This window comes from Myxocyprinus asiaticus, chromosome 14 (assembly GCF_019703515.2).
Source record: "Myxocyprinus asiaticus isolate MX2 ecotype Aquarium Trade chromosome 14, UBuf_Myxa_2, whole genome shotgun sequence".
NCBI classification, from domain to species: Eukaryota; Metazoa; Chordata; class Actinopteri; order Cypriniformes; family Catostomidae; genus Myxocyprinus; species Myxocyprinus asiaticus.
In genome coordinates, this window is record NC_059357.1 from 7,768,866 (window position 1) to 7,793,716 (window position 24,851).

At 37.6% G+C, this 24,851-nt stretch overlaps 1 protein-coding gene across 1 annotated transcript in view; it reads left to right on the top strand.

Annotated features, from left to right (window-relative positions):
* The window catches only part of LOC127452059 (ubiquitin carboxyl-terminal hydrolase 43-like), a 96,828-nt gene that overhangs the window by 17,544 nt on the left and 54,433 nt on the right, over positions 1 to 24,851 (top strand). The window contains exon 3 of the mRNA XM_051717223.1: positions 23,414 to 23,517. Within this exon, the coding sequence (XP_051573183.1) occupies positions 23,414 to 23,517 (104 nt within the window). The remainder of the gene's footprint in view (positions 1 to 23,413; positions 23,518 to 24,851) is intronic.

Genomic DNA, 24,851 nt, shown 5'->3' on the forward strand with positions numbered 1-24,851 from the left:
GAGTCCTGAGGTTGAGACAGGGAAACAAATAGAACAATATTAGCATAGGTGCCATTCAATTTATTGCAGAGTTATAGATCATAATCAATGTTTCTGGTTTCTGGTTCCAGCAGACCTAACTAAAGCAGCCTAATTGTGAGCTGAAGGATAAATTAGGTGTATGCCTGGCTAAATAGATGAGTCTTTAGTCTAGACTTAAACTGAGTGAGTGTGTCTGCATCTCGAACAGTGTTAAGGAGACTATTCCATGGTTTAGGAGCCAAATATGAAAAGGATCTACCTCCTTTTGTGGATTTTGATATTCTAGGGACTATTAACAGGCCAGAATTTTGCGATTGAAATGTACGTGATGGAATATAGCGTGGTAGAATGTCACTTAAGTACTGCGGAGCTAGACCATTCAAAGCTTTGTACGTAGTTAACAGAATTTTAAAATGAATGCGAAATTTAACAGGTAGCCAGTGTGACGATGATAAAATGGGACTAATATGATCATATTACTTGGTTCTAGTCAACACTCTGGCTGCTGCATTTTGAACAAATTGAAGCTTATTTATTGAACTTGCTGGACATCCTCCCAGTAATGCTTTAAAATAATCTAGTCTTGAGGTAATGAACGCATGAATTACCTTTTCGGCATCAGCAACAGAGAGCATGTGTCGTAATTTAGCAATATTTCTTAGGTGGAAGAATGCTGTTCTACGAACATTGGTAATTTGATTTTCAAAGGACAGATTGGTATCAAATATAACACCTAAGTACTTCGCTGTTGAAGACGATATAACAGTACATTCATCAAGAGTCAAATTATATTTTAGTGGCTTGTTTTTGGAGGTTTTTGGCCCAATAATTTGTACCTCTGTTTTGTCGGAATTGAGTAGAAGGAAATTTCTAGCCATCCAATCTTTGATTTCATTGATACACTCTGCTAATTTAAATTTATTACACTCTGCTCTTTACGATTGTGCACAGGATACAAATTTACAGTTAAACACAATCAGGCTATAGCGCTTCTGTTACACGCTTACAGAAAATCCAATACAATCCAATAATTCAAAGGATACTTTACGATTTTAGAGAGTTTCAGAGATTGGCTACGCCTGTGGGGATAACCCCTATGATACAGCATTCAGGACTGAATTGATAGGGAGCTCTAATTCTTGAACCTGCCGTAACACTAGTTTCTGAATGTGATGGCCCACTAGCTTTTACTAGCATTTACTAGCATTAAGCATAGAAACATCGTACTGTACAAGGCTTCAACAGCTTACGATTTCTGCTGTTGGGGTCTTGGCACCATGCTGATTCTATCTTTTTGAACCACACAGCACTTAAAAGGTTATCAGATGTGGTTTGATGTTCTTGGTTTGTTTAGCTAATTAATAATTTGCTAATGTCATGAATTCGAACCACTGCTTAAATATGAACTAAGATTTGTGCAAGACTGTGATTTTCAGTTTAAGTGAAACAATTAATTTAATGAACAGCAATGTGGTATCGCTGCAGCATTATGTCTTTTAATTGATTATTATTGTGTGTACGGGTGTGTGTTTGTGCTGTTATCTTGGGGCTGGTTGAGTTCCTCCAGCTATGCCTGTGGCTACAGCACGGCTTATCTCTGAGCAGTACTTTCATCTTCCCTCTGTTGTTGCCCTTTTGACTGAACTTAATCCATTATTAAAAGCCTGTATATTTTCTTTTAATATACATTCCCATTTAAAGGCTTGTAGTATCTCTGTATAAAAACATGAGATACTAGTAGTCACAAAAGCCATTGCAAGGTAAGTAAAATTTGATTGTGGATTTGTTTGAGTTGGTATTTAGGATTTGATACATTTTATGTATAAAGCTAATGGAGAACTCTTGTTTTGTGTGAGAAGCATCACCCTTACAAAAAAAGCATTGTGGTGGTATCAGATGGTAAAAGCATTGTACTTTTATACCATGATACAAAGTTTTTGATTCAAAGTATACATTGGTAGTGCCATTATGACATGAGTAGTAAAGATTATTAAAAAAAAATAAAAAAAAAACATTTCCTAGAATGAGTGATTTCTATTTAGGTACAAGTACTTGGAAAACCACCTGAACAGCACACCATATATTATATTATATTCACTCACGACCACTTTATTAGGTACACCTGTACACCTACTTATTCATGCAATTATCTAATCAGCCAATCGTGTGGCAGAAGTGCAATGCATAAAACCATGCAGATACTGGTCAGGAGCTTCAGTTAATGATCACATCAGCCATCAGAGTGGGGAAAATATTTGATCTCAGTGATACTGTACAGTGTATATATATATATATATATATATATATATATATATATATATATATATATATATATAAGGGACTCTGGTAAGGGGGGACAACTGGACCTTTTGTTCCAGGCCCTGGCTTGAGGGGGATCCAGAGGGGAGGGAGGTTCACAGAAACTTTCAATATTCCATTCTGTAGAGCGTCTAAACATGTTCAGCGGGAGACACAGATAAACACGGAGACAGCGCACAACTGCGAATACCGTCTTGGTAGTGCATGTTGATGGGATAACTCTAATGTTCCCTTTGTGCTGTGCGCTACTCACATGGCCACCCTCAAAAGCCGCAAACTTCCATTTTATGTGCTGTAAACAAAAACAACAGCAGCAGAAAATGAGAGTCAAGTGAGTGCTGTATCTAGATGCTTGACTTATAGAGAACGAGCTTAAATATGGTGGGCTTTGATTCAGAAAAACTGAATTCAGCATGTTGCTTAGAGAACATGCGATGCGTTCCTGTTAGGCTATTCATACTGTATTAGTGGTCGACAGATAATGGGTTTTCAGTGGTCTATTCTTAAACCAGTAAAATGAATGTTAATAAAAACATTTATTAAAATACTTATATTTATTATATTAGTGTTTATTACAAAGTAGGAATAAGAAAATGTATATTCTTTGGTGTGTTGGAGCATTAGAAATGGTTATAAATTATCTGTATTTTTAAATGGTCATACATTAATATTAATAGTAGGCTAATAAAAATTATATCAAAATGTGTTATGGGATTGTTTATTTTGCGCTCTTATTTTTTAGTTGCTGTTCTTGTAAAACATCCAACAATTAAGACAAAGAAGTTTCAAGGATATTTAAATTTGATCAGTGCTAAAGGTTAGTCTCAGTCTCACAGCATGGAATACCCACAGACCATTCACAGCAAGCATGATGCATGTTGCAACAAAAATGGCAAAAGCTGGGAGAAAATCCATTCTGACTTGCTGGCTGCTATAGGCAACTCTTATAAGACATTGGTGCACAGGTTTTTATCAGTTTATCAGATAAGTTACCAGGCTGCTACAATGAGCACCCCTGACAGAATTTTTTTTTTTTTTTTTTTTTTGCCATTTCATCTTTTAATAAAATGAAAGAGTACTGCTTGAAGCAGATGATGTGATTAAGTGATTATTTGAATAAGTTACCACTTTGTTGCATGTCATACCACATTAAATAATAAAAATAATAATTACAAATTTTTATCATAAATTTTGCCTAGGGCCTCTTAATGTCTAGAACTGGCCCTGACCACACACCCCGCCATACAAGACAGTGTAAAGTCACAGACTGAGTCCAATGGAGTATTTCAGACTTACTCTAGAAGTCATGCTTAATATGTTTTAAAAGAGGCAAACAAGTGTAACCGGTCCTGCTCAACCCTCTCCGAACGGGACTCGAACCAGCGTCTCCGGCATTGGAGGCAGGCACGCTAACGAGGAAGCTAAAGGCTATAGCCCCTAGCATCAGTCGTGTGTGTCTGAAGTCTGTTGTAGCTCGACGAAAGAAGGAATTAGTGTATTACTCATTCAGTAATTTTAATAATTCGATCAATACATGAAGGGAAGGCTAATTAAGATATTTATGTTGCATGTCAATAAGACAAAGTATTATCAACATATTAACTGAACCTTATTCTTTCTCTCTTACTCTATCTCTCTCTCACACACACACACACACACACACACAATCAACTGCTGTGCTCTTATTGATTCTTCATTAGAGCGGTCACACTGCAGGACTGCAACCCAAAATCAGAACTTCATCAGAGGCTAAAATTAATTGCAAAAGCAATGATTTGGCTGCCGGTGAGCATGTCTGATGATTTTGCCCTGTGACGAAGGAAATCTTTAATGATTTCTGAAATGTATCTCGGATGGTAAAATAGAAGTAAAATTCGTAGTGTGCACCAGGCTTTACCCTCTTTCTCTCTCTCTCTCACACACACACACACACACACACACAGTGACCCCGGGGCCACCGATTTTTGGCATTCTCTGTGCTGTGTTTACTGGGTATCACTCTGGAAACAGAGCTGGTGTGAAGCCATCTCTCAACATAATGAAAGGAAGCTTTTGTGAAAAAGCAGATGAAAGAGGAGCTTGTTCCGCACATATGGACTGAAGGAGAGCGAGAGCAAGAGAGGTGGGAAACTCCACTGCTGCGAAGTATGGGTTTATATTCATTTACAGTGATGTGATCATTACTGCATCCAGAATTCTTACATTACAGATTACTGTAATTCATCTCATTATTTTATCTGCCTGTCTGTCATAATGAGTGACACTGGAGATAGTACCATCGGTTGATAAATAGTCATAGTATTTTGCAACCCACCATGTGTTACGGCCTAAGACGTATTCATACATCTTATATATTACAGATGTGTGCGTTTGTCTTTTTTTTCAGTGTTGTGGTGCCATCTTGTTCCTGCTCTGTGCGCTTCCACTTTCCTCTCACAGGTACTTGATTGCCATCAGCTGTCACCAATTATTAAGTGCCCACAGTGATTTGTTTGTGGAGTGTTGAAGCCAGGATAAAATGCCACAGATTACACTGAGAGGGAGAGAGGCCTCCTCCATTAGTATGGGTCCCGTCTCCTGTCCCCAGACATTGAGTTTGTGTTTTTATTGTTGTTCGCGTCTGTTAACTTCAGTTGTGGTGCTATGTGTCAGACTACCAGAAAACACCTTGGTGTAAGCTTTTATTTTATTCTATTTTCTCACTTATAGTTTCCTTAGTTAATAAATAGTTATTTATTAAGAACTGTAGGGGGAGGCTGCCCGTTTATGTGTAAATCTTGTTTTCTCCTGTTTTTGCCTAGAGAGGGAGCTAGGGAAATTTTATGTTGTTAATTTGTTTTTGCTTTTTTTCTGAGGTTATTTAAGTAACTTCCTGATAGTTAGAGTACTTTTGTTTGTTGTTTTGGCCTTGCCCTCCCCTGAAGATTATTGTTCATATACATACATTGACACATATATATATATATAATGTTTTGTTAATAAAAAATAAACTATTTTCTAATTTGTTGTTGTTCTTTTGAAGTGCTGGGGGTGGGAGATTGGAATATCCTTTCTCTTTCCAACTTTGGTTCTTTTTCTTTGCTATGTTACTCACACCCTTACCCTAGACAGGGAGTGATGTAACACATGTCAGAAATAATCGGCAACCTTTCTAGTAAGCTGAAGAATTTTATTTCTAATTAAGTTTTTCAAAGACAGACCATGATCCAGTGTCCTGGCAGCACTTGTTTTATACTATGGGACTGTGTTCTGTCTCAGACTTTCCATATAAAACTAGCTCATGCCACCTGCAGATGCTTTACATGAACTGCCATTGTAGTGTACATCAGAAATAGAGATGAGTCAGTGCAGGAAGCTGGTGGAGGACTTTTGTTTTTTTGTAGTGGGGTGAAAACCACCTGCTGCTTGACATCCGTAAGACAAAGGAGTTGGTGTTGGATTCCCAGCATATCAGGAAACCTCTGAAACTATTGAAGCAAGCGAGAGAGTGTAAAAATAGTGCAGTCCAACAAGAACCTGGCCTTTGAAAACACACATGCACTGGTCTTTTAACTTGTGCTTCAGGGGCCGGTTGCACCAGCTGTGCGTAAGTTAAAACTTAGCCTAGTTGTGGCGTAAATGGGCACTGAGTCACAATTTACGCACTACTAAATATTTGAGCGTTGCACCATTAAACTTGGGTAGAGCGTAACCCTACGTATAAACTAAATATTTACGGAAGCCTCCGACGAGGAGTAACGGATGGAATAAAAAAGCAGACTGATATTTTATGACATCAGTGAGCTCATGTTTTGCGTGACAGGCATCAATCATTTCGACATACATTATGCTGTTGACATTTACACTCGTTTACATTTACGAAAGAGAAAAAAACGCACTTTTAAGCGGCACTTCAGCATGAAACCGATCAAACGGTGCAGTTTTCAGAGTGCATCGCCCGGTGTCAAGTTTCAACACATTCAAAATATATATAGGATTTTAAAATGAATAAATGTCTGTTTTTCCAGCCTGTTGTATTAGTATTTATTTATCACCCCTTACAAGTGAGGAACATTGCATAACCAATTTATCCTAAGAGCCTAAGATAAATTTATCCTTTATCCTATTTATTTTAGATACAGTTCCTATATATTGTTATTTACACAGGGCAAATATACTATTTATCAAATCTAAATGGGGATATAATTTATTACAGCATTATTACAATACAGGTAAACGTCATATTATGTGACTACACATTACTTTACAGAGAGCTTACGACCTAGTTAAGTCTTGCCTTAAGAACAGGTGGTGCAACCAAATTAAACACTGACTTAATTACAAACTAACTAGTAGTTACTAAGCCCTTAGTGTGAACTTTACGTCCCAACTTCAGTGAGAATGTGTGTATATATATATATAATATATATATATATATATATATATATATATATATATATATATATATATATATATATATATATATATATATATATATATATCAGTGGAGGGCCGTGCATTTACAGTCTAGGCCTTCAGTGTGATTCATGCCATTAAGAAAACACAGTTTCACAATGAATAAGACACCCTATGCCTTTGGGCATCATACATTATGTTGCAGCTAACTAGTAATACCAATTGACATTTTAAAAACACACCCACGCAGGAAAGTCAGAACTTGAAAGGACACTTAATGCTCAAGCAAGCATAATTTTAACTGCAGCATGACTGTTTTGTGAAATGAACGTCTCCCGAACAGACATTCAAAAATCATAATTTTTCGGATGAATCTACCAAGGAGTTCTATAATACCTGGAAAAATCTATCGAATAATATTTACAATTTAAATGTTGCTTGCAGTAAATTTCGTTTCGCCAGGGTACACGGTTATGCTGCGTTCCATTCAAGTTGGATGTGGGATATTCCTACTTGATATCTCCGATGATAAATGCATTCCATTCCCCGATATTCGGAACTGCAATGCTCCCATTAGCTTAGCAGGGGTTTGACTCATCAGAGATGTTTCCTAGCAACCCAATTGATAAACAGTGCTGCAGCACTAGCATTTGTGCATCGGGTGTACGATTATCAAAAGAGATTGTAATCTACTATGTTTTATACACCTGTTTCTGCAGGTGTTTGTTAAACAAGTTTTAATATCATGTAATGTGGAAACAAACTCATTTATCGATATTACTTAATAAAGTGAATGTTTATCACTTACTTTGTATATCTCCCCGAGTGTTGACATGTTTGTGTGACATCATGCACCTGCATCTCGGCGAATTTTTATTTTCTGCAGGAGCCCACAAGTTGTAATTCTGACTTAAAGATGCATTCCATTGCACTTTTCCTAGTAGGAAGTTGGAAAATCCGACTTTCCGTGTTGAATGGAACGCAGCACTACTTCTCAAAACATGATCCGACACTAAATGCTCAGGCAACCTAATTTACACTTAGAAAACTCCTGATGTTGCTATAACAATGCAAAAATCACTTACCAATTTACTTGAAGTGAAAATCAGTTCTCCTTTCCTGTTTAATAAATTAAGCAATCACACGGTCATGCAGAACATCTCCTGTTTTTAAATCCATAAGGATCTCTTTCTCAACGGCAATACCAGCATTAATGACAGCCGACTCGTCAGCAAGATTCGCTTTCAAATTATGTACATCTCTTAAAGCGTGATTGCGTCAGCTAGAAGGCTTCGACCGGGACATATCCTAAGGATCACATCCACCAAGAACAAATAAATCAATCTGATTGGCTGATGAATCTGGCTGATGAATTCATTGGCTGATGAATTCATTTGCACTGTTCTGTGGGAATTCTTAAGGCCTGACGGGGTGGAGCTCAGACTCATACGCTGCTTCGGACATGCGATTTGTGAAACAGTTGTCACACTTTGCTTGTAAGCATCAAGGAATTAATTCTGAGTGGATAAACTTTTTGTTTCTCTCTATTTGTTTGTAGATTAATTAAGAGTGGAAAGCGATTAAAAATATTTAACACATATACAGATATTCCACAAAATACACTATATCACAGTGACAAGAAAAAGTATGTGAAACCTTTGGAATTACCTGCATTTATGAATAAATTTGTCCTAAAATCTGGTTTGATCTTCATCTAAGTGATCAAACACAATCAGTTTTAACTAATTACACAAATTATTGCATTGTTCTTGTAAATATTGAATACTTAATTCAAACATTCACATTGTAGGTTGGAAAAAAATATGTGAACCCCTGGGCTAATGAGGTCAACAAAAGCTAATTAGAGTCAGGAGTTCGCAAACCTTGCATCCAGTTAATGAAACAAGATTGGAGGTGTGGGTTAGAGCTACTTTGACTTATAAAAGCACTCAAACATTTTGAGTTTGCTATTCAAAAGAAGCATTTGCTTACGTGGACCATGCCTCCCAAAAAAGATCTCAGAAGTCCTACGATAAAGAATTATTGCTTTGCATTAAGCTGGAAAGGGTTATAAAGTTATCTCAAAGAGCTTAGATATTCAGCTGTCCACAGTCAAGCAAATTGTCTATAAATGGAGACGATTTAGTACTGTGGGTACTCTCCCTAGAAGTGTCCATCCAGCCAAGATGACTTAAAGGGCACATCGCAGAATGCTCAGTGAGGTAATAAAAGAACCCTAGAGTGACAGCTTAAGACTTGAGGGAATCATTAGAACTGGTTAAAATCTCTGTTCATGAGTCTACCATACAGAAAACATTAAACAGGCATGGTGTCAATGTTGCTACTTTCCAACAAAAACATTGCTGCATGCCTGAAATTTGCCAAAGATCACCTTGACACTCCACAACGTTACAGAGAAAATGTTTTGTGGACTGATGAAACTAAGGTTGAATTGTTTGGGAAGAACACACAGCACTACGTGTGGCGTAAAGAGGGCACCGCATACCATCATGAAAACATCATCCCAACGGTGAAGTACGGTGGAGGGAGCATCATGATTTGGGGCTGCTTTGCTGCTTCGGGGCCTGGACCACTTGCCATTATCGAGGGAATAATTAATTCCCAAGTTTATCAAGATATCCTACAGGATAATATCAGGGTGGCTGTGAACCAGCTGAAGCTCAGTAAAAGTTGGGTGATGCAGCAGGACAGTGACCATAAACATCTAAGTAAATCCACTACAGTCTCACATTCAATCACATGCAATAAAGAATGCAAAAAAGAGTACAGCAATAGTTGCACATGCACGAGACACACTTTTTTTTAATAAAGAGTTCTTTCCCACTTCAAAGCCCACACATTATGCACAACCGCTTCCCAATGGTGAGCGGCGCGTTATATCATACTATGAACAAACCAAATTGCCCTCTGTCCCATTACACGGATGCGTGGCGAGCCCTTATGGGCATTTCCGACTGGGTGCTGAAAATGATCAAACATGGTGTGATAAATCACTAGCTCTCTAGTGGGGGCCAGGTTAACTGTCCACGTAATTCTTTATTATGTACACTTTTCAGTACACTTTTCAGTCTACAACAATGCTTTTCAGCCACATACTGAACACGCACACACACAGCTTTGTGCATCTCTCTCTCTCTCCTCTGGCAGTCTGGACTGCCCTCTTATCCCTCTCCAGCTCTCACTGTAACACAGAACAGCTGTTAGAGATAATTTCCCACACGTGTCAGTCCTTACGTTCTTCCTCTCTCAGCCTCACTCTCCACAGACGTCGCTCGACCACTCATGGTTATACAATCCAATTTGCACTTCGGCCGCCCCGTTTCAACAGTGTCCTGTCTTCCACGGTTCCATCCGAAGATGCGCCGGTGTTACGAGCTGAAATACACAATCTTCTCGCAAAGAGCACGCTGCACAAATGCGTGGCAAGCCCTCACGGGCATGTGAGACTGGGTATTTTAAACGATCAAGCACAGTCATATGATTCAGTTTGTACGTCGGCCACCTCATTTCACCGGCGCTTTGCACTCTGTGGTCCGATCACAGGAGGTGCAGGTGTTGTGCGCAGAGATTCACAGTCTCCTCGCAAAAAACACGATAGAGACTTCCCCAGACTGTGACACACACAGCAGGATTTACAGCCGTAATTTCCTCGTTTCATCATTGCATCACGTTACAGGCAGCTTTTTAGATTCACATTCAAGGGAACTGCGTATCAATTCAAAGTCCTTCATTTCAGTCTGTCTCTGGCTCCCCGCACGTTCATGAAATGTAATGATGCAGTGCTCGCCCCATTGAAAATTAATGGTGTGCATGTTTTGAATTAATTCGGCGATTGGTTATTACTAGCCAATCAGAGGCACTACTGAGTGAACACAGAGACTTGCTGCTTTGCCATATGGAAAATGGTCTAATGTCAACTGGGCAAAAAGCACACTTTCTTCGGTGTCTGTCTCAGTTCAAACTGGAAAAACATTACCACTGAAGTCATTTCAGAGAATGTTGGGTTTTATGGCGGCAGCATACGTATCCAACACAGGTTGGGGCACGTGTGTGATAGACGCCCAACTTTCGACACCTGGACAGGTGCGAAACAGGCGTGGCATGTGGGTGTGTGTCTTTCTAGCTTTGAGAGCTTTTCATTCTGACATCGTGAATCACCACATCCTGATTCGTTCGGACAACACAACAGCAGTGATGTATATAAGTCGCCAGGACGCGCTGGCCCATGTATGGCCAGCGAAATGCAAGTATGTGTTTCCCCCGGTGCACCTCCTTCATTCTGTCATCAGAAAAGTCCGAGTGGACATGGAAACAGTTCTGTTAATTGTGCTGAAATGGCCCAATCAGTCCTGGTTTCTGGAGATGGTAGAAATACTGAACAGGCCTCCGTGGGAGATACCACTGAGGAGAGACCTCTCTCAAACACAAGGCACGATTTGGCATCCCCAGCCAGAGCTGTGAAGCCTACACATGTGGCCTTTGAAGGGGGAACAGTGGACAAGCCAGAATTGGCTCAGTCGGTTATGAACACCATTTTACAGGCTAGAGCACCATCCACAAGACGCCTTTACGCACTGAAATGGAATGTGTTCACTAATTGCTGCTTTTCACATGGCAAAGACCCAGTGAACTGCCCCATACCTGAAATTCTTACATTTCTTTAAGAGCAATTGGACGGAGGGCTCACTCTGTCAATGCTCAAAGTTTATGTGGTGACTATATCTGCGTATCACGCACCTGAAGCTGGCACCTCTATAGGCAGACAGGATTAAATCATAAAATTCCTTAAGGAGGCGGGTGGCTAAATCCCCCTCGCCTGGCTACAGTCACGACTTGGGACCTAACTTTGGTCCTAAAAGCGCTCGCGGGGCCTCCCTTCGAGCCTCTGGACTATGTTAAATTGCGTGTGCTTTCTCTTAAGACCGCATTACTGCTGGCTTTGGCCTCAGTAAAACTGGTCGGTGATTTGTAAGCACTGTCAGTTGACAATTCATGCCTAGAGTTTGGTCCAGGTCTTTCAAAAACCACTGTCAAACCCAGGAATGTTCTAACCACACCCTTCAGAACACAGGTGGTTCACCTTCAAGCCTTTTTCCCTCCTCCATTTAATTCAGATGAGGAACAGTCCTTGCATTTGTTATGCCCTTTGTGAGCGCTACACACATACGTTGAGCGCACCAGTTCGCCAATTCAGACTGTCTGACGAGCTCTTTGTGTGCTGTGGAGGATGCACAAAAGGAATGTCCATCTCCAAGCAAAGACTTTCTCACTGGATCGTTGATGCGTTTGCTCTGGCTTATGAGTCGCAGGGTGCGAATTGCCCAATTGGTGTTAAAGTACACTCAACTAGAGGTGTGGCCTCTTAATGGGCATGGACAAACTGTGTGTCCTTACAAGACATATGTTTTGCAGCAGGATGGTCTTCTCAAAACACATTTGCAAGGTTTTACACCCTACACATAACGTCTCTCTCATAGCAAGTCATCTCTGTGTAGAGCGCTTGCTATTTCATCAGCCGAACATTTACTTATGCCCCTCTTTTTAAGTATGGGCTCCCTGTCTTTTGCACAACCACCTGCATTCAGACCATTGTATTTCCCAAAAGCCACAGGCACTTTCATTACAAATAAACTTCCTTCCTGACTGGGTTCGTGAAGGGGTTAATTCATACTATATTACCATAGTTCATATATATATTCTGAGTGTTCCCCTCCTGGCTCACCATGAGGGTCATTCACGTGCTGCATACTTATGTCAGTCGCCGTCCCATGGGACTGCGGCGTCATGTTTCCTCTCTGGGAAGGTTATGTCGTATAGCGCGGCGTGATGGGAATCTGTTCCCCATAGTGTCAGCTTAGTGACGCAATGTCAAGTGTACTGAATCGTAAGGGAACGTCTCGGTTACATATATGTAATCTTGTTTCCCTGAGATGAAGGGAACGAGACAATGCGTAAGCTGGCAGCACTACAGACTGAGGGTTTTTTGAGGTGCGAGCAATGCACTCTTTGTCCCTCAGTCAGAAAATTCTGAGGAATGGTGTTTGCACACCTGCTTTTATACCGGACAGCTTCGTGCCTAAAAGGGTGGGGCTTAAACACCATAGCCAATACTGCCGTTATTGTAGAAAGGTTTCAACTAGGTTGTGTAGAAGGACGTCTCGTTCCCTTCATCTCAGGGAACCGAGGTTACATACATAGCCAAGACGTTTTCCTTGTCCGAAAATGAATATAGATAGACGGACGGATGGACAGATAGATAGATAGTTAGCCACCCTGCCTTTTATTTTAGTTGATATCCCCTTCATTCCATTACAGGTGCACCTCACAGAGGTAAATACACTTCCTGAAGTACCCATCACATCATTATTATTCATTTCACACACTGGCAGACATTGACTGGGACAACTGAAAGGAAACAAATGCTGCTCTGCATCCAGTTCTGAAAGCTTGCCAAGAGCTCTTCTCCATGGAGGACTAGCTTTTATTTTCCCCCTCTCTCTCTTTATCTCAGTCTCTCTGTGTCTCTTTGTGTATTTGCCCACTGGCATCTCCATAGAAACCAGCACAAGGTATGAACCCAGAGCCTCACAGCATTGCTGGATGAATTGTTGCCCACCTCTAGGGACAAGAAGAGAGAGAGAACAAGAACTTTAAAAAAGGCACAATTATTTTGCATTTCCTTACCACACTCAGTCTATTCTTAGCTATTGTTGTACTTCCTCTTCATACACTAGAGTGTAAGATACATCTTCCTTTCAACTAAAAATATTTGTTTGAAAAATTTCCTTTGAACATAAACATCGCAAACATTCAAGCACAGGATTGCCTAAACAAATGGCTTCCATCTTAACTAATTTCAATCTTGAATATGGGCCATATAGACCGAAAATGTTCTTGCGCGTTACAACCAGAAAGTGTCCAAATATGTTTTGTCTCATTTCTTAACAGTAAATATGCCACTTTATTTAATATTTTTTAATATAATGACATTCATGTTTCTAAGTGTAGCATAAGTGTCTAAATACTTTTTGGGGCCACTTTTGATATACTCTGTTACTCATTAGTTTCTCCATGTAGAATTGCCTAGACTGTTATTGTACGGCACAAGCTCTTTATTGTAATATCAGTGCAGAGCATAACAATTACAGAGGAAGTGAGTGAGATCTCCTGTAGGCCACAAGTAGAGGTGCATTCGTTCATCTTTATTTTTCTCCATCTTTTCAAAGGGGGAATATTTTTAGTTTGGAGCCCAGTGGGTTGTCTTTCTTTACGGAGTGGCAGTTCCATTATTCATTAATGCTTAATTTGTATGTGTGTGTACCTGTGTTTAAGCTGTGAAAGTGTCCAGATTTTTGCCTTCGTTTTAAACATGATATCTGTTTTTATCATTTAAAACCCAACTTTTTTTTGCAAAATGTTTTGCTTGAAAATTGTTTGTGCTATATATATATATATATATATATATATATATATATATATATATATATATATATATATATATATATAATAAATGCCATTTGTTTGATATTTACTGTAGTAACTTAATGAAAAGGCATTATAAAATTTAAGTGTGGTTTAAGTGTCCAAATACTTTTTGGGGCCACTATATATAACACAGATAATGTCTCTCGCACTGAACGAAAACCTAACTGCTGATTTTGAAAGCTCAGCTAGAAATGATCACATATTCACTCATGCAAAAAAATAATTTCTTGCATTAATGTTTAATGTTGGTGTGCTTTAATTAACAGAAGATCTGTGCAAGCTTGCAGAAATGCATGTCCCGTACTGTATATGCTAATAAATGCAGAAGAATCTACACCTAATACTGGCCTCTTAATTCGGTTTCATTTTCTTGTTCTGGCCCATGTGTGACCTCTTATCTCGAATGCAATAAAACAGAGTCCATTTAAAGGAACATTTCACTTCTGTCATCATTGACTCTGTGGAATATACAAGGAGTTATTTAGCATGTTTTGCTTTTTGAGTGTCCTGGCGGCTCTTTTCCATACAATAAAAGTGAATGGGGACTAGGCCTGTCAAGCTTCAAAACTGACAAAAAAGTACCATAAACGTTGCCCATATGACTCCTTCGCTATATTCAAAGTCTTTCAAAGCTATACAATAGCTTTGTGTGAGGAACAGATTAAAATGTAACCAAACAGCATGTAAGAATGTAAGAATAAAATGTAAGAAATAGCATTTATAATATGTATGTGTACATGGGTAGGAGAGACTGAGTTCACCATTGTTGCACAGAAAATCAATGTGATATAGTGTTTATTCTTATGAATATAGTACTAATTTATTTTGTAATTGTAAGGGGGTTTGAGGAAAGGAGGAGGCGAGAACTGGCTTAAGAATATAAATAATAGTTTAATAATAAACTTAACCAAAAACACACAACCATAAACACACAGTACAGCTGCCTGTAATTCTCTCTCTCTCGAACTGTCGTCCCCGGCCGCCTTTATCCCTTGCGTGCCCCATCAGAGTCAAAATCAGAGTCTATTACATACCTGGGGTCTCTAATGACCCTATACACTTTTGGTACTTAAACCATTATATAAAAAATATATATATATATATATATATATATATATACCTGGACCTAATATCATACTATATATATCATCCATTCTTTGAGTTGTGCCACTATTTTTTTGTTTTTATTGGTCTATTTCTTGTGTGTGTGTGTGTGTGTATACACATATTTATAAGAGATAGATTGATAGAAAACATATATAGATATGTGTGTGTGCACATACTCTATATAGAATTGGTTATGAGGCTACAACTGAGTGTGTGAAATTAGGTCCCGGGTCTCTAAAGACCCGACGTATGTGTTCCAGGGTTAAAATGGTTATTCACTGAAAATGTTCCCCTCCGCTGCAGCTCTCAAATGTCACTTGCATACATTCAAATATGGTGCTCCAGATATGACAACAATGACGATCAATCACAGAAACCAATCTTTTTTTTTTTAATGCATTTATATCATTCTTTAATGTTTAAATTTGTATACCGAATATACCACATTTATGGTAATGTTTTGGTATGTTTTGTTTTGGAGCTTGACAGCACCAGTACATATTCACCTCCATTTTATGAAACAAAATGAGTAAAAGATGACAAAAGTTTAATTGTGGGTGAACTATCCTTTTAAATGGGCAAATGATTATAGGTAACCACTGTTGAGGTGGATGGCAGGTCAGTCCCTTTAACTTTCAACCAGTTGTTCATTAATTTAATCATTAATCATTTATCTAAAACCTCAAAATCAATCATGGCATTATTAAAGGTCAAGAGAAGTGGACCCTTCTTCCTGGTCAAGACATGGTTAAAAAGGAAGCCAGCATTAAACTCGCTCAGTTAAAAGCTTCAGATTCCAATGCATCACATCAAAGCACCACCCAACCTGCCATTTTGAAATGACACATTTGGCACCGGGTACATATGGCAGTGTTTCAAGCAGCTGGGCTCTCCCATTCTGAGTGGACCAGCTCACTCACCCACAACCACTTAATTGAAAACAAGGATCACACTGTTGATCTCACAAACCCTCTGATATTGGACAACCTCTAATTCTTCCTCAAGCAGGAACAATTCTTAGTGCTGGCAAGTACAAGATCAACCGGCCCTTTTATTTATCCTTAATGTCCTTTAATTTCGAGGTTTAGTATGTTATTTCTGCTCCACTAGCATCACCAAACAGAACTGCAAAAATAATGACTATAATAACAAACAGACAGTCCTGCCACACTGGTTGAGCCAATGTTGCTGTCTCTGGTTGGGATGCTTAAACAAACAGAGCAATGTTCTGATTTACACTTGCATTTACACTTTTCAAGGTAATTAACCTACAAATTACTTGTTTATAGTTGTCTCTGCAGATGGTATTAAGCTTTGGAGAAAGTATTTTAACATTTAAAAAATTATAAAAACCATAATCACTGTCTTTGTTTGTCCTATAATTATAGCAAAATGGTTTTAGATCACTGTTACTTAAAATGTAACCATAATAGTGCCTCTAGTTTTGTGCCAGTGATTCAAATGGACTGTGTTATAATTAATTTTGGCTATTTTTAGTGCAGTTTGCAGTTTGACTTGAACCATTAATCATAAAAGATCTAATCAATGGAACTTTAATTTACATCTACTGTACAACTCATTTATACTCAAACCACTTTTATATTAATTCCATTGTTCCAAACCTGTTCTGGAAGACTTTGTTCCACTGAACATAAAAGGAGATGTTAGGTAGTATGTTAGCCTCAGTCACCATTCACTTTTATTGCCTATTTTTCCAGACATGGAAGTAAATGGTGACTGAGGCTACCACTCTGCCGAACATCTCCTTTTGTGTTCTTTGAAAGAAAGGAAGTCATACAGATCTGGAACAACATGAGGGTGAGAAAATGATGACACAATGTTCATTTTTGGGATGAACTACTGTATCCCTTTAAGGCATTCGTGGCAAGTGTGCCTTCTTTATCCAGTATTAGTTTCTTGTGCCAGTGTTGTACTTATCAGGAGAAACATTCCTAACTCAGGGTCTGGAAGCCTTTATCTTTGGAGGCCTTAACACTCATTAACCAGGCCGGGGCTGGCGGAAGAATTTAGTGAAGTGATAAGCACACTTGTTGAAAAATGGCCTGGAGTCTTTCCTCCATTTTGCCATACACAGATAACAATGGAATGCATCCGTAACAGTGCAGTTCTTAGTGTAGTGCTGCTGGGGCTTTACTTTCAGCAGCTTACACCATATGTCATTTCCACTGGTGAAAAAAATACAAAACTATTTATATTCCCCTTAATATGATGCAGCAAAATTTTCAATGCACTATGTATTCCTTTTTTGCAAAATTTGGATAATTGACATTCAATTAAAGATCTACTGTAATTGGGTCTCACATTACACCGTTTGTTGACTCTATACTGCTGGTTAATAGAAAAAACAGCGAGACTACTGTCACACTACAAAAAAAAAAAAAATTCGTTCAAGCTGAAGCAACACCAAACTAAATTAAAATAGTGTCATGATAACTCGTAATAATTCATATGAGTAATAAAAACATGGTAATAATTCGTATGAGATGGCGAAATGGTAAGATATTTTACAACTTCAAATAAAAATTCAACACTTCAACTTAAGAAAGGAAATGCCTGTGAACAAATTTGGTTACTCATTCCATATATCTTTTCGCAAAACAAATGTCTGATATATGTCAATAACCTGTAATAGGCTTCCCTCATCTTATTCTTTTTTTTTTTTTTCATAGTACACAAAAGTTATTTGCCTATTAAATTAATGGTTAGATCTAGGGTGTTTAAGGAGTTAGACTTTATGGTTAGGGTTTGGTTAAGGAGTTAGACTTTATGGTTAGGGTTTGGTTTATGGTTAGGGTTTGGTTTAGGAGTTAGACTTTATGGTTAGGGTTTGGTTAAGGAGTTAGACTTTATGGTTAGGGTTTGGTTTAGGAGTTAGACTTTATGGTTAGGGTTTGGTTTAGGAGTTAGACTTTATGGTTAGGGTTTGGTTTAGGAGTTAGACTTTATGGTTAGGGTTTGGTTAAGGAGTTAGACTTTATGGTTAGGGTTTGGTTTAGGAGTTAGACTTTATGGTTAGGGTTTGGTTTAGGAGTTAGACTTTATGGTTAGGGTTTGGTTTAGGAGTTAGACTTTATGGTTAGGGTTTGGTTAAGGAGTTAGACTTTATGGTTAGGGTTTGGTTAAGGAGTTAGACTTTATGGTTAGGGTTTGGTTTAGGAGTTAGACTTTATGGTTAGGGTTTGGTTTAGGAGTTAGACTTTATGGTTAGGGTTTGGTTTAGGAGTTAGACTTTATGGTTAGGGTTTGGTTTAGGAGTTAGACTTTATGGTTAGGGTTTGGTTTAGGAGTTAGACTTTATGGTTAGGGTTTGGTTAAGGAGTTAGACTTTATGGTTAGGGTTTGGTTTAGGAGTTAGACTTTATGGTTAGGGTTTGGTTAAGGAGTTAGACTTTATGGTTAGGGTTTGGTTTAGGAGTTAGACTTTATGGTTAGGGTTTGGTTTAGGAGTTAGACTTTATGGTTAGGGTTTGGTTAAGGAGTTAGACTTTATGGTTAGGGTTTGGTTAAGGAGTTAGACTTTATGGTTAGGGTTTGGTTTAGGAGTTAGACTTTATGGTTAGGGTTTGGTTAAGGAGTTAGACTTTATGGTTAGGGTTTGGTTTAGGAGTTAGACTTTATGGTTAGGGTTTGGTTTAGGAGTTAGACTTTATGGTTAGGGTTTGGTTTAGGAGTTAGACTTTATGGTTAGGGTTTGGTTTAGGAGTTAGACTTTATGGTTAGGGTTTGGTTTAGGAGTTAGACTTTATGGTTAGGGTTTGGTTAAGGAGTTAGACTTTATGGTTAGGGTTTGGTTTAGGAGTTAGACTTTATGGTTAGGGTTTGGTTTAGGAGTTAGACTTTATGGTTAGGGTTTGGTTTAGGAGTTAAACTTTATGGTTAGGGTTTGGTTTAAGTTAATTTATTTTTCTTAATGGTTGTACGTATTTGTACCAGCCAACTTGTTTGATTTCTTGCGATTTCCCCATCTTGTACTATTATTAATACTCCAAAAAAATGATTTTGTTTTACGATTTATGCATTTCAATTTCATAACAAAATTCCATTAAATTTAATTGATTAATTTTAATTAAACAAACCTAGTGACTATTTGCACTAGGTGTAAAAAGCACCTGCCACACAGCATGGCTATTTGCACTCCAATAGTCTGGTAGAAACACAGAAATTGAAGACAAACTGTGCCCCAAAGTTTCACTGCGATGTGGATGTGCTTATTTTCATGGGGACGACCCAGGTTTGATTCCTTACTCATCCTGTTACATGTTCCCACTCTTAATATTACCTTTAATACTACTTATTAAATAAGCATTAATATAAAGGTTGTTTGCCTCGCAACCTGTCTGTGGGACTTATCTGTAAATAAACACAATAAACACACTGCAGTGAGACTGTATGTTAGTATTTTATTAGGAGTGCATACAGTATCTGCCACTATTTGCACATAGTGCAAACAAGATGCTTTTTATTGCTATTATATCTATCGCTATTTGCACTTCGTGCACAAAAAAACTACATATTTAAATTTGTATGAATTACATTTTGTAAAAAATTACACAATTCAATTTGATGGAATTTTGTTATGAAATTTAAATGTGTAAATGTTACAAATAAGCTAAAATATTTTTTTTAGTGCATAAGACCGGATTGAACTGATTTGCAAAAAACAGCGTTCCTGAATACTCCTCATCTGCCGTTGATTGAACAAACAGATAGTCCCGCGCCAAACTCACGTAATTGGCAATCAACACCTTTAAATGCACTTTAAAAGTTACATTTCAGTCAGACTAAAACGATCATTTATCTTTTTAAAATGTCATGTAAACGCTTTTGTCCAAAATCGCACCAGTCCGTTTTTTTGCAAGGTAAACTAACAGACCTAGATAATGTGATTGTACTTCGGCGTCATCCAGCATGTACACATGTTAACAGGATGACAATTAGCCTTTGCGTTTCTCTGCATTCCGAAAGACAGAGGTGACATGTTTTTAACACATCCTAGGCTGACGTCCTTTCTTAAAATATTCAATTACGCATTGTGTCATGTATATTTGGACAGACAAATCAAGACTGCAGCTCGACTATGCGAAAACCCGCTGTAGTTTTATTATAACAGCATATTTAAACATACTAAATGTTGCTGAATTGGGCGAATGTACAGCTAAAAAAAAAACAGCAATATATTTATTGCACCACAGAGACCCAGTGTTTAAAGTTTTCAAGGAAATCAACCTACGAATGGCTCACATGTAGTTGTCTCTGCATATTAAACTGAGAAACCGGAGTGCCATTTTGCATCAAATCAAGGCCCTAATTATTAGCTTAGGAGTGTTAAGTAGACTGGGGCATAAAGGAAGAGTGAAACAGAGTAAAACAGGTAATGAAAAAGAGACTGAAGTTTTGGGTAAGAGAGAAGTGGTGTTAAGAGAGAAAGGGGAAGAAATAAAGACAGCAAGTTTTGTTCTGGAGAGTTGAATGAACCTTATAATTTAAACTCTTGGGTGGTTTACTATAGAATTAAAGTTTCATGTATACATTTGTAAAGATGGACTTATTTAATCTGGCTTTGTTGTGGCTCTAGTTTCTCTCTTGCAAAACACAACTTTTCAAGTTCCAGAGATGTTCAGATGTTCAGAGAGGAGGATGACATGACTCAGCTGACAGCTGGGAATCGTAGGGAGTGTCTCTCAAAAAAAGTATTTTGCATTGCCAGACAAATTTAAAAAAGACTGACCAACTCAATCAAACAGCAAATGTTAGATAAGGACAATATACTGTATTTCCAGTAGTTTTCTGAGGCTGCTATTAAGACTGAATTGTGTGATTGTGAGTTTTGCTAAAGCAAGCATCTTTAGTGCTATTGCTCATACTTAGGGTTAGGGATTAGTTCTTACTCTTAAGTATTAAACTGAAGTATTATTCTAGTAGACTTTATTCTAAGTGATTTGACTTTTACGGCTATTTTATTGTTCGCCTGATTGAAAAAAAAATAGACATATTGTACCCAACATTACCCAAGCCATGTCTAGAGACCATAATATGGTAGAGACCTAACTGCAGCAGCCACCCTAAAGCAACCGCACAGACAAGTACCACTTACATTTTCTTAAAAAAATATATTAAAAAAATAAAATCTAGTTTATGAAACATTAAGGAATGTTTATACATTTATTTCAAAGTAAGAAATGGTATAATAAACTAAATTTGTTGGTATTTGTAACCAATTTTGGCTAAGAATTACAATCAAGAAACAAGTTTAATGAGTTGTTGTTTAAAATTGTAACTGACTTATCAATAATGTATTTAAGTCGTTGTTCTGATTGAAGTTACAAATCCTCAGATCTTGGTTATAATGGCTTATTGTAGTCTAAAAAAGTTTATGCAAGGAATGTAGAATTGTTAATAGGTTTTTTGGTCTCGGTGGACATCACTTTACTTTCATCTATGATGAAACTGAGTGAAACTTTTTCAGCCAGTCGTAGTTTATACACTTGCCCTGATGCTCAGGTAGAGTTATGAATTCGCTCTTGTGATCATCATCTTTCCCCTTACATCTTTCTCTCTTTATATGTTTATATCTTTATCTTTCAGTGTCTCTTTCCTTTCTCGTTTCTCTTTCTCACTCTGTCTAAGTGGGTGTTTGCGCATTAAACTTTGTGTGAGCTGTATCAGGCATACTGTCTAACTTGTTTTTGACCTTGGGAAGTTAGTTTCAGCACTCCCTATGGTCTGATATTCTCCATTTTTCAGCTGTTTTCATGTTCTCTGTTGCCCGTCTTGAGTAAAGTGACTGGCAGCTTTGGACCCTTTTTACATTTTCAGGTTCGAATTGTGGAACTATAGTGGGGCAAACATCTATAGCGGTGAATGAGAGACCACAGCAAATATTATTTTTGCGTTTCCATTTGCTCCGCCAGCAACAATAAAAATCCACTATTACATTTTTACAACTTTCCAAAAGAGGAATAAAATAAGACTGATAAACCCTTATGTTGTCTTTACTGGAAAAATCTAGTTGTATTAATTAAACATTACTTTAAATGTCAAGTTTTTGGCTTATAACTCAAATATCCTTAAACCTATTTTTTCTTATTAATCCATAGACTCAAACTATTGAGTAAAAAAACTGAGGCTATGGGAAACTGCCATAATCCCTTGTGATTGAATTATTTATGTTTCCATGGTCAAAGTGTACATACGGGGGCCTTTAAATAGTTTGTCTTAAAAATTCATAGAGGTTTTAGCTCTTTTGTAGTATTAGTTATGTGGTTGTTTCGTGTGATGTTACCATTAGGGTGATCTGTGTCACCTTTGGTTAAGTTGGACCCTGTTAACATTATCTCCTTTCTCCGTGTGTGTGTGTAACGGAAGTACAGGAGTCTATGCATTTCTGTACAGAAATACGTTTATTTAATGATTGACCTAGAATTAGTTATAATCTTCTTTATTTAAGCTGTTATTGCATGACCTAAATTTGTCCATTCAATTACAATTTTTAAGTAAAAACAACAATATTTTAAAAGCATATCTGAGTTATGTCTACTTGCATTTAGTTACCTTAACTTAAATAGTCAAGTTCATTTTATATGAACACCAAGTTAAGTGAGCTTAATTACACGTTTTGGAGAAGGCATTACTCAATTCAATAGAGTTTACTCGATGGATTGAGTAAAGTCAACTTATTAGTGTTTTTAGTGTGGGATTACAGCAGTCTGAAAAGAGAAAGATGCCAAATTTATTGTCACTCCTTTAGCAGCTGCATTTGAAACCCCACTGCAGCAGTGGTGACTGTTTTTTTATTTTATTTTATTATTATTATTATTTATGCTATTGCTAGGGTAATATAACACATAGAGTAATGATATAAATGGACATTAATTAGGCTAAAAAATGAAAATAAAGTTTATTGCTATATTTACCCTGCTAAAGCAGTAAAATAAGAATACAATATCGCCTGTTGTGTAAAGCAGCACTTCCTGGAAACATGCAGCAAGGAAGGCCTCATCCATCTATATAAATGTCAGCATTTTTTATTGGTCTTTTGTTTTAGATTCAAGAAGGAGGTGAAGAGAAGCTTGATGGTCTGACCCCACCAAATATGCAGCCTGGTGTACGCCACAGCTTCGTACAAGAGCATTTCCAAGCGCAATACAAGTGAGTGTTCACAAATACACAAATGAGTGTGACATAATTGTGACATGACTCAAGTGCTGACTTAATTTACTACTGCTTACGAAGCACCATTTTTAAGTGTATTAGAGAGAGGCACTTTTATATAATTGCCTACCAAGTACTTACTAGTAGTCTATACTGGTATATAAAACTGTCAAACAGCAAAGATTGCTTTGAAGGACAAAAAAAGTTACACAGGCCTTGACCATATGGCTGGACAGTCAATGTTTCAGTATTACTTTGCTCCCAAAGCATTTTTTGTGGTTTGTTTACTAAATGGACTAAATCCAATCAAATGCAGAGATCTTTAACCTTCTGAGACCCGAGCGTGACTGCTTTGTGCATTTTCCATTTCCCTTTTTGATCTGTAACTAGTAGCACCTAATAAACATGCCCAAAAAAAAATTTTTCTTTCTAATGCAAATAGTTTTCTAAAAATTGATGGCAACATACTGTATGTGGACAGCAGGAGTAAGCTTTGACATTTTAAATAATACCAAGCAATAGAAAGTCTGATTATTTTAATCAGATTGTTTATTATATTTCCAGGAGTGTTGGTTATTCATGTTTTTGAGACGTTATAGACATTACATCAGAAAGTTTAATAATTAATTATGATTCAAAGTAATGGTCAGCATCATCCAATCACTGCCAACCATATTAAAATAAAATTATACATTATAAATTCTGAATCTATGCACTGATTATCATTGCCCCATGTCTGTCAAACATGTTGAGTGGTCCAAACATCATCTGCAGTCTGAAACTGAACTTTTGTTTGGAAGTTTTGATTGAATGCACTTAGGATGCTCCCTTGCTCCCTATGTAGTGAATGACTTCCAGTGTGCTGTCTGTCTGCACTGGTCTCAGAACAGTTCGAAATGCACCTTATTTTCTGTGCACCTAACTCCATATAAAGCCTCTGAAAGCAAAATATTTCAGCTTTTGGATGAACCCATTGATTCTCAATGTGATAATGCACAGTAAATATAGGATTTCTAAGGAAAAGATTCACTTAAGTACACATTAGAGTACATTGTGTTTAGCAACGTGGCGTTATACAATAAATCTATCAAATGTAAAAAAAAAATGGCTTATCGGATGAAACTAGAGACTCTAATCTTTTGACTCAAACAGGTTTCAAAGTAAAAACTTAATTAGGTTTTTTTACCAGATGTAGTTTTTTTACCGTTTCTCCCAAAGACTCTGCTGTGGTCAGCGCCATGATGTTTTGACACATGACTCCATACATCAAAAGTTTAACCCTTTGCTGACAGCACAGAGTTTCCTAAACTGAGACCAGTCAGTTTAAATGA